This window comes from Zalophus californianus, chromosome 15 (assembly GCF_009762305.2).
Source record: "Zalophus californianus isolate mZalCal1 chromosome 15, mZalCal1.pri.v2, whole genome shotgun sequence".
NCBI classification, from domain to species: domain Eukaryota; kingdom Metazoa; phylum Chordata; class Mammalia; order Carnivora; family Otariidae; genus Zalophus; species Zalophus californianus.
Window position 1 is genome coordinate 74,250,329 of NC_045609.1, and position 11,792 is coordinate 74,262,120.

General features: G+C 32.0%; 1 protein-coding gene across 6 annotated transcripts in view; it reads left to right on the plus strand.

The window, feature by feature from the left end:
* The window catches only part of CCDC172 (coiled-coil domain containing 172), a 69,327-nt gene extending 60,151 nt beyond the window's left edge, over positions 1 to 9,176 (plus strand). For 3 of the 6 annotated variants that reach the window (XM_027596518.1, XM_027596523.1, XM_027596519.1), the window contains one exon: positions 8,451 to 9,145. In XM_027596518.1, coding sequence (XP_027452319.1) covers positions 8,451 to 8,601 — 151 coding nt within the window. In that variant the 3' untranslated portion in view covers positions 8,602 to 9,145. Of the gene's footprint in view, positions 1 to 7,527; positions 7,616 to 8,450 lie in introns of all 6 variants that reach the window. The other 3 variants (XM_027596522.1, XM_027596520.1, XM_027596521.2) reach the window with 3 other exon arrangements.
* Positions 9,177 to 11,792: the final 2,616 nt, after the last annotated feature.

The window sequence follows — 11,792 nt, forward strand, 5'->3', positions numbered from 1 at the left end:
TCCTACTGAGAGACTCTAAATGCATTTATATGAAGTAGTAAATCAGTGCTGTTGCCTTTTCAGTGAAAAAGTCAGTTAAGTTGGTTGTAGAGATCACACTGATGGTCCTTTGATTTATAGGAACGCATAAATACATGATGGTATTGAAACACTCCCAACCTCTCTAAAAGATACACAGATAAATATGTGTATTTACACACATTTACATTTTTTATTTTACCAAATGTATATAGGTGTTTTTAAATTATGAGACTAGGCTATGTTGACTGAATCCAAAATTCAAACACTATGAAAATGTAAAACATCAAAGTCTCCTCTCTTATTACCTTATTCCAGAAACCCCATGTAACCATTGTTAAAAGTTTGACATGTATCTTTTCAGAGTTTATATATCTGTGTGTGTGTGTGAGCACACATACGAGCTGTGTGTGTGTTTAGCATAGAATGGGATCAGACTTACTGGTCTGTAATTTGCTTTTTACTTAGCAAAATATTATAGACATTTCCCATGTTCGTTTGTGCTGATAAACTTCCTTCCCTTTTAATGCCGATGTAGGGAAATACCGTATTGATGTAGCCTTTTTCCCACTGATGGATATATGAGTTTCTAAATTTTCATAATTGAAAACATTTTATACATGTATCTTTAAATATTTGTGGGAGTGTTTCATAACATTATTTAGAACAAGCATTATTTAGTAGAGTAATAAGAATTGTTATCCCGGCTGCACTGAGGAAATAATGCCCAGGTACTTTGCAGTACTCTGTACTATCAACAAGAATGAACTCAAACTGGGTAAGTGTAATAAGATCTCAGCATTAAAGTTTCTGGAATATACTAGTCAAATAATGATATACCTGTAGCCAATCCATGCCATCTCTCTCTTTTTTTAACATTTATAAAATATGAAAATCCCCATTTAATTCCAGGATTATTCTTAGCTATGTATTTTGTTGAATATTTCTGTTGACTCTGCATCTTTTCGAGTAAAACTTCATCATTTATTCACTAACAGAAGAGTCTCTATAGCATTGCTTATGTAGCCGTCAAGCTAATAGAGATCTCCTGTTTTGTGAATTCTTGGCACATACTATAGTTATTAAAACTTCTAAGTAAATACAAGGGAAATTTTGATGACAGAATCAACTGATTATTTTAAACATTATATTCTGATGTAAATGTCACTATTTGTAAATGTCCCTAAACTTTGAAATAATTTTGTTTATTGTAGAAGCCATGTGTAATGTTAAATTAATCATTTTCAGAAATCACTCATGTCTTTAATAGAAAACATTTTTTTTCCATTTTCATATGTTTACCTTTACAAACTACTCTTTTTGGTATGGGGGAGTAGGAAGATTAGAGGAAATATGTAGTTTAAAGAAGATGCCTAATTCAGCTCACCCAGATTTGAAATAATGGAATTGCTGGCAGGGCCCATCCCTCTTTTACCTCCTTCTAAGCAGGAAACACTAGCAAAAAGTAGAAAGAACTACTTATTAAACCTCTGGTGTGATTAAGGAAACCAAAAAGGATAAAATTAATACACTTAACATATAAGATTTAAAATTCCATGTGTCAAAGATGTTCAGCATCATGGAATGATAAATGGGGAGAAATTTATAGTAGTTATGACAAACAAGGATAACAGCTTGTCAAATAATCAACTGATGAAAAATCAGTCAGAAGACACTAAAATCAATAGTGTCCATTCATGTATTTACCCACCAAACATGCATTGAATGCATATTTTGTATCTTACGTTATACAAGTTAGTAAGGATACCAAGACGAATAAGTCAAATGGTAAATCAGTTATACTGTTTATCTATTAAATGCAAATTAAAACCACTGAATATCATTTTTCTATCAAATTTTGAAAGACATTCTTAAATGGCCATATCAAAATTGGCAAGGGTGTGGTACAGAGATAATTCATACAAAGCTGAGGCAGTATACATTGCATATATTTCAAAGGCAATTTGATGTGCATAAATCACTGTAAGCATCTTAAAAATGTTTATGCCATTTAACCTAAAAATTACACTTACAAGCTCTATCGAAGGAAAATAATTCTAAGTACAGAGGAAACTTGATGCACAAAGGTGTTCATAGAAATGTTATTTATGGTAGAAAAAAATAGGAACAACTTAATTTCTATAACATACATGAATGATTAAGTTAATTCTGGGGTAGCCACTTGGATTACATATTTCTCTTATATAGTATTAATAGGCATATGTAATTAACAGAGGAAAATATAAGTGATAACATTAAGCAAAAGAAAAAAACTAGGAAGTAAAATTACATAATCACGATTATATGGAAACAAAAGACTATGATGAAATATACCTAAATGTCAATATCATTTGAGTTTGTGTACTAGAATTTTGGGTGAAATTTTTCCTTCTTTCCACTGAAATAGTATTTGTGTACAGCTCTGTAGCTAAAATGAGTATTCTTTAGTAAGTTCTTTTAATAAAATATACCTAAATTTAATTATCATTTGAGTCTGTGTACTAGGACTTTAGGTGAAATTTTTCCTTTTCTTTCTACTTAAATAGTACTTGTGTACAGTGCTGTAGCTAAAAAGTGTTCTTTCAGTAAAGGCTTTCTATAGCATTTAGAAGTAACTGGAAAAGATTGGAATGTGGCAGGAAATCATAAAAATACACGGGACATAAGTTTTGCAAGACTAACTAGCAGTATTGGCCCATCCTCATCATTATTTGATGATTCAGAGAAAGGTGACAATAACCAATGCAAACTGCTCTGAGTTACTGTGCAGCAGGTGAAGGAAGTCCTTCTTGACTCCTGTGGGCAATCAGTCTGTGCACTGAAGCATGATATCTGCTTACCATTATATAGCTTTGGCTAGCTGCAAATGTATTAATATTCATACCAGTATTATCTAGCCTCTTTTAAAGCTAGCAACAGCAAATTTTTTTTAAGTGCAGATCTAAATTCTACAGCTTGATTATATGCTGGATAGTGAAATACTTCCTATAATTCGCTCTAAATGCCCTCCTTAATTTCAGTAGTCTCTCATTCTCACGGTTAGCTCACTGAAAGGGAAAGTGGTCAACCGCCCAGTTCTGATGGCATGAAAAATGTTACAGAACCTGCACTTCATTTAAAATGAAAAGGAGGAGGAGCAAGAATGGATGGTATGGTGGAAGAAAGATTGCTACCACTTTATTCAAAAAGATAAATATATTCAAATGAAGCCTGAAGTACATTGTGTAGCTCTCCATAGTACATTGTCATTCTCCATTTAACTTTCTACTTACTCTTTAAAAATATTCATTACAAGGCTTTTTATGCTTGTGTAAACATCTAATGCTCAAAATTAATAACTTGTTCTATTTTTCCTACTTGAGCATTCCTTCAGAATTCTTATTTACTATTAAATTCATAAAAGTTCAGAACACAATGAAGTTCACATATACAGGGTATTATTTCCTCTTCCATCCCTACAGTTATTATGTTTTTCTTCCCTAATTATGTGTAAGTTGTAAAGTGTAATAATATAATGAGCACCTGTGAACTAAACTAGACTTAAAACCAGTAACTTGCATTAGCCATGGGCTCCTCCTTTATTCCATACCCTTCCTTCCAGATGTAATTGCTGTCCTACATTGTGTTTCATTTTCTTGTGTATGTGTGACACTGCATTTAGTCCATTTCCCTATATGTAATTTTCTTTGTTACATTGTGATTTATTTAAATTTATGCCATATATTTATATATATGATCTGTCTGCATATTGGTTATTTTTGTTTATTTTTTAGTTTTGTAAAAATGGTATGATACTGTTTTGGATTGTTTCTAAGACTCATCCATGTTATTGAACGTAGATGTGTGAATATATCACAGTTTTTTTTTTCCTTTTAATGCACATTTGGATTGTTTCTAGTTTTCGTTTCCACAAACAATGCTCTTGTGATTATCCTGATACAACATGTGTAAGAGTTTAGGTTATATGCCTGGTAGAATTGGTGTGTAAAGGCATATGAATTTTGAACTTTACAAGGTAACAACAAACTATTTTCCAAAATGATTAAACCAGTTTCTATTTACTTTAGCAAATTATAAAAATTCCCATTGATCTCCATCTTCTTCAGTACTTTATTTTTAGACTTACTAAAACTCTTGCCAACCTCATGGATATAAGATGGTATTTTGTGGGCTAAATCTGTATTGCCCTGACTACCCATGAGATTGAGCTTCTTTCCATCTGTTTATAGATCGTGTGTTTCCTTTTCTGTAAAATGCCTCATAATTATTTTGCAACTGGGTTGTTTGGGTATTTGATTTTATTGATTTCTAGAAGTTTTTTATTTTTAGTTTTTTCATAATTCTGGATTTTGTTTGCTACACGTTAGAGATCTCTTCTCCCAATTTATGAAGCTTTTTGTTTTTGTTTTGTTTTTTGGAGTTCTTTATACTGTTATGCTTTAGTAGAGTTCCTACTTTTAATATGGTTGAAATTATCTGTCATTTCTTGTTATGGTTAGCATTTTTGTGCCTTAAGAACTCTTTACTTACCTAAGATCAGAAGGATATTGTTCTGTATTTTCTCTAATTATTTGTAAGGTTTGCCTTTCACATTTGTCTTTAGTTTATATGGCATTGATTTTGTTTATATGTACAACAAGATCTATTTTCATTTTTTTGCACATGGATAACCAGTTGTCCCAGCAACATTTATTGAATGGTGTCTTCTTCCTCTAGTGATCTACAATGTCACATCTTGTATTAAAAATAAAAATAATAATAATAGATCATGGATATAATTCACATTCTATTTTCTATTCTGTTTCATTGGTCAATTCGTTCATTACCACTCAGAACTACTAAATGCATACTATTCCGTTTTAACTAGTTAATTACTGTTACTTTATAATGAGTCATGATACAAGGTGGGACACCCCCCTTTGTCTTTTTTTTGTCTTCTCAAGAGTATATTGTCTATACTTGGCCTTTTGCTTTTTACATACATTTCTGAATCAATTTATCATATCCATGAAAATCTGTTGTGATTTTGGTTACAGTTGCATTTATTATTGTAGTTACTTCTGAGAGACTTTATATCTTTATGAAACTGAGACTTCCCATCTATGAACTTAGGATATCTCCATTTGTCTTTTTAAATATCTTTCAATAAAACTTTATGATTTTCTGTTTATTGATCTTGCACATCTTTGATAAGTTTTAATTTTAGGTACTTTGTAGTTTTAGATGCTGTTGTAAACGGTGTGTTTATTTTAAATGACATGTTCTAATTGTTTATTGCTGGTGCATGAAAATATAACAGGTTTTTGTATGTTGACTTTATAGCCACTATCTTTGCTAAACTCTGTTTCTTAAAAGAATTATTATAGAGGATTTAAAGCACATACAAAGGTAAAAAAGAAAAATATAATGTATCATATGTACTTCATCATGCAACTTTAACAGTTATCAGTTTATGACCAATCTTGTTTCATCTGTATCTCTACTTGTTTTTCTCCTGTATTACTTGAAGCAAATCATATATATCATATAATTATTTTATTATGTCTCTTAAAAAATAAGAACTTTTAAAAAACATAACTAGAGTCCATTATTACACATAAAATAATTAACAGCAATTAACTGATACCATCAAATATCCAGTCAGTGTTCACATTTACAATTTATAGGTGTCATTTTTTTTGTCTGAATTAAGTTCAGATTAGGTCTATACATGATAATCAGCTGATAAGTCTTTTAAGTCTCTTTTATCTTGAATATCCCCCTCCTTTTTTTTTTAACTTGTAATTTATTTGTTGAGGAGATTAAATTTTTTATCCTGTAGAGTTTCCCTCGATTTGGATGTAGTTGATTATATTCCCATTGTAGGGTTAAACATGTTTGTTTGACTTATATATTTTTTGTAAATTGGTAATTGGTTCTAAAAACTTGATCAAATTTAGGTTGAATTTTTTTGGCAAAGCTATATCATAGATGGTGGTGTTTTTCCATCAGGAGGCCTAGTGCCTCTAGTTTTGGGGGTGTTAGTAGCCTTCAATGCTCAGTTCCTGGTGACTTTCCAATTATTTTTTATATTTTTTTCTGTGACCTAGACTAAATTATGCTTCAGAAGCAAACAACCCTAAGATGTCAGTGAATAATGAGTGTTTATTTCTTGCTCACACTACATGCATGTTCATTGGGAGTTAGCCACACTTGTCATCTTCATTCTGCAACCAAGTGTAAAGGAGTAGCCTCTATGGCATATAGTCATAGCCTTGTCAATATTTGGAATTCCTTATTTTTCATTTTAGCTATTCTGGTGGGTTTGTAATAACATTTCGTTGTGTTTTTCTTTTGTATTTCCTTGATAACTAATTAAGTTGAGCATCTTTTCCTATTTTTGTTAGCCATTGTATATCTTTTGATCTGGCAGAGATTTGTGTGTTTGGGGAGGGTATGCCCATTTTCCACTGTGTTGTCTTTTTCTTACTGACTTGTAGTTCTTCGTGTATTATGGACATAATCTATTGTTTATTGTCTCTGCTGACTTATTTATGGTGGCTTGCCTTCTTGCGTGCTTGGTGATCTCATGATTGTGAGCTCATGGTTTCCTCTTGATCTGTGTGAAGCCTGTAGGTCTAAATATGTTAAACTTTCCTTCAGAGAGGATTTTCTTTTGCTTCTGCTAGCATACAGGGAATGCCACTGACCTAGAACCCCTTTCAGACTTTCCTTAAGGGTTGGAGCTCAACAGAGGTGCAAGTCTTCACCTTGTGGCTGGCCCCATTGGCTTACGTTTGTGAGATCAGTGTTGCTCCCTCAGGGCAGCCTCATCTGCCTTGCTGCCCTAGCTCTCTACCTCTCCAGCCACATTTCATGGCTTTCGCTTAAGTTTTTCTTTTTGGAAGGAATATTAGCCCTAATGCTAGAAATAGAAGACCATTTTTTCACTATTTTTTTACATTAAGTATAGACATAAAATACTTTTTTAAATTTATGAATATTCAAAGGATTAAAGACTTAATTGGAAGAAAGAAATATTGATGTTGCTTTCTCACTCTAAAATTAAAATATATTTTAATTGCATATGTGTACTATAAAGTTAATGTTTAATTTTAGTTCAAGAAGAAATCTCAGAGGTCATTTTTTCCTGTAATTAAAATTTTTCAGGTGAAGTTTAGAGAGGCTAAATGATTTAGCCAAAGTTTTTCAGCTTGTTAGTGGCTAAGACTAAAACAGAGCTCTTCAGACAGTACTATATTTTTCCCCACTAAACTATGTTGCTCTTTTAATTAATCTAAAATTGTCTTATTTATTTAGTCTGCCTTATTTTCTTTATGGAAGTTTTGTACTTCTTCAGAATTTTATACAGTCTTTATAGAAGTATAGAGAATTAAAATTTCTTTCCAAATTCTTTAGTGTTAAAATTCTGATGATAGAAGCTACAAATCTGCCACTATCCATATAACAAAAAAATTATTATAAAAGCTTATTGCTGAACTCATAGGGTGAATTTTTCCTTTAAAACAGACTTAAAAAAGAATTAGAACTTTATAAGGAAGATGACATACAAAGTGCTTGTGAAGCTCTCCAAACAGAAATAGAAGTTTTGGAGTTGGTAAGCCACCACTGATTCTTTAACTTCTGTTCAGCATTATTTTCCCTACTGGCAAGAATGGGTTTGTTGGGATACATATCACTGAACTAGTGGTTTGCCCTTCACATGGATTTTCACTAGATACAAAAAAATAAAACAGCAACAATGAACAAAACTAAGGTCAGGATATAAATCCCTGAAGTGTTTTGAGTTCCTGGAGAGTTAGGTGCTACATAAAGCAAATTATATTCAAAGAGAATATGTACGATTTCAAACTAAGTTAAAAAAAAAATCCAAACCTGACCTCCCAACATTCTCTTGACTGAAACAGTTATTAGAGGATTAATGCACTGAAGGAGTTTAACTATCATAATGCTTAAAAGCTTTTTGTTTTTGATAGGCATAAATTATACTTTTATTATGTTTGATCCTAAAACTTTCTTATTACAGATTTTTATGATCTCAAGAACTTTGGATTCAATTATTGGAAACTTATTTTCGGATTGTGTGGGAGCACTTTAAATTGCTTTTAACCTCTTACTTTGGTTGTTTATAAAATGAATGCAGTATTTGCCACGCTCCATTTTAATGGAAGACATATATAGCTAGCTTTAAAACATGTTAAAATGTAATTTTAATTTAGTACATTACATTTTGTTTCAGTTTATTTTCTGTAAACATTTCTTGTTTAAAATGTCCCAATTACTTATGTCAGGATTTATATTTTTTATAAAAACTTTCAAAGGTAAAATTTAAAAATGCCCAGTTATTGTGTTAAATTTACATGAACTTTATGGAATTCCTTCATTAGGAATTTAATTTTCCTCATGAATAACTACTATATTTTTCTTTTCAGACATTGGCACAGAAAGATCTTCAGGAAAACAAATAACTTGTGGAGAGTTGACCAAAGCTATCCAAGGTTTGATGAAAGTATCTTAGAATCAAATCTTTGTGATAGATACACGAACGATACCCATTACAACAGATTTTTGTGGAAAATGTGAAGTCCAGAATGTTCAAAGTTGTTATCTAGAATTGGTATATTAGCACTTTAAAAATGTCATTTTTTTCTCTTGTTACTTGCTGGAACTTTAAAGCTCCTTATGGTGTTTGATTTTGTTTCTAAAGGAAGAAGAAAGGACAGGTAGATACTGTGTTTTCCGGCTTCTTATCTCCCCTGACCCTTAAGCTGATCTGTACTTTCTGATGTTCATTTTTTGTTGCAGTTTACCTTGGGTCCAATCAAACCCTGGGAGAGAGAAATGATCAGATTATTGACCCAGTTTTGTCCCTGCCATTTTCACCAACAAAGATGTTCACTTCATTTTAATCCTTCTCTCATCAGTAAGATGTCTGTTGACAGAGGTCCTAGGAGGCCTTTCATCTGCAAAAGCCAGTTTTCTCTTCTTTTCTCTAGATGTGTCTGTGGAGTTAAGTCTGGGGCACCTGAGGTCTTCACCAGTCTTTGTGCCTGGCCGTTTTCTTCCTGATGCCAATGTTGGTAGAATGAAATGAGTCATCCACTTGGGGACGTACATAATCCCCTGAGGGGCCTCAGGATTCATTTTCACTGAAACATGGCAACTAAAACTCATGTTTGTATCAAACTTGGTATTTCCACCAAATTTGCAACATCATGTAGCTTTCTGTGGTTCGCCATACTGTCTAGGAAGATAGGTGTATTTTCACTAGTTTCTATAAAAGTGTATTGAAAATGTCCAACAAGGCCCTAAATTGTGGGTGTGAGGAAGGAAACAAAACTTGTTTGGAGATATATTTCAAAGTACTGAGTACAAAATGTTAGAATCATGTTTTATTTTGTGGTTAGAGTTGAATGAGTTTAACATCAACTATGAAATGTTTACATACATCTTCCCTCTACTGATAAGGTGGTCTAGTTTCAGAGCAAGGCTTATTTTGGTATAGCTTTCTATATGTGTTGTTTTACACTCTTATTTTGTAAAAATTAGTAAAGTTAAAACTCTCCTTTGAGATGTGTAGCAATTGCCATCTGTTTAAATAATTTGCATTTTCAGAAGTGATTTCTTATTTTGATTCCTTAAATATTTGATAGTAAATTACTTTTGCCTAAGAAGAAAAAAATTAATGGTACCAGGGAATTACATTCTATTTTATATGCAAATATAGAGTAGGAAATGGTTATTGGAATTAGTCATGACTTCAGTTCTGTCTTATTTTAGTCCATTTATCTAAATTCTAAGTCTCATGAATATCTACTTATTAAATGTGTATTATATTATTAATATGCAGTTTGAGTTTACACATAAAGCCTTTTTCAATTACCAGTAATTTTTGTTCGTTTTTGGTTTTGTAGCTAAATATTAATGTGAACTACAGATCTGCCGCATATTTGCATAACTGACATGCAATGACATGTATGCAGAATAAACTCTTTACAGATACAACTATCTTTTCATATGTATATCATATAGGATATCAGGATTAAATATTCAGTAATGGAATCAGGATTCATATGAACTGAATTTGAGAAAAAAATGGAAGATTTGGTATTTTCATTATTTTAAAATGCATATTTTAAAACTTTAATTTTCAAACAATCAAATATATGATTATTTTAGCACTACATGGTAGAGTGATATAAAGCACTACCCATGTGATACCAAGTCAAAATAACTGGGACTACTAGAATCAATGTAATCAAAGGAACAGGTTCACTGGACAAAGGAAATAAAACAATCAATAGAAATCACAGTGTATGAAACTAAAGTGCACTGTTAATGTAATATATCAGCAGTAGATTTGGGCTGTTTTTAGTTTTTTTTAAGACCATATTCATAAACCTCTTAAGTGGGAAAAATAACTGAAATTTCTGGGTAAAATGTGTCTCAGACTGACTATAATTATTTGGGAAGCAAGACTTTGGCTATGCAGAAGGACAGTTTTTAAATGAATACTCATTCATTAAGCAAATAATTCACTAAATTTTCCTTATACTTAGTTATAGCCAAGGCTTAAACCAATCCAGAGTAAGAGTGCTCCAAGGTTCTGGGCACACCACCATATTTCTTTATTGTGACAGAAGTTCTTCCAGAAGCAACTTTCTAATTCTCAGCTCTCTGTTGGGGATAATATGAGGATGTATATAGGTAGTTTGCTGCGTATTTTTCCTGTTGATTAATGGCTTTATTTGGCTAGGGGAAAAACAGCAACACAGTTATACGATGTGGAGTGTGACCACTAGACTAGAAATTCCTTTCTTCCTTCCCTGGCTTGATTATTGAAATGGAAGGAAAAATCAAAGAAAAGGAAAAGCTTTAAGGTATATACAATCAATAAGATTTCTATACTACTCATTGTTTTGTCAATAGTAGTGTTTTCTCTTGTAAAAGAAACAAAAATTGAGGAGTACTTTGTCTGCCTGTCTTTTTTCTCCTTGAACCCTGAAAAACCATGATGAGATTGTTAAAAGTCCAAGATAAGGTTGAAGTCATAGAATTATAATGAATTGAAATCTAGAAATGTCTTAAAAGAGAGGCAATTGGGATTGGTAATTTATTGTGGAGTGGAAATTATGCTGTGAAAAATCTACTGAGTCTCTCACCAGAAGGTTAGTTTAGCTGGCTGGCTGCAGATGGACTGATAGCTTGCACGGGACAAGCCCTGTTCTAAGTGTACACTGAGGACAAAGTCCCTTTCTATTTCATACCAATCAATCATACATAACTGTGTCACATTATTATGAATAAGTCATTTATTTGCAGTCCAGAAAACAGTAGCAGTTCAGTGACATGATTGGAAATAAATATGATATGATTTTTAATCCTGGGTGTACAAGGGTAAGGTGTTCTGTCATTCAAATATTTATTTATAGCATAACATTTGAAATTTGAAGTTGTTCGATGCTCTAAAAAATATTTTAATATTTGAAACAGATCTTTTTTAGGTCAACTTTTATGTTTCTTCTTGACTCCTCTTCTCTCCTTTGTCATCCTGAAAAACTGAAGTGAAGCAAATACATTTGCCTTTCAGAGTCTAGTTCAGAACATTTTCTGTCAAGGGAATGTTTTTTCAGGATGTGAACTAAAAAAATGAAAAATAGTTTTTGTCATTAGCCTGAAGCAGGGATTAAGTCTTGGAGTTTTGAGGCCCTTTTATCTTAAGACAACAGATTTTTTTTTTTTTTAATGGAAGAGCAGGGTAGATGAAGTTATCT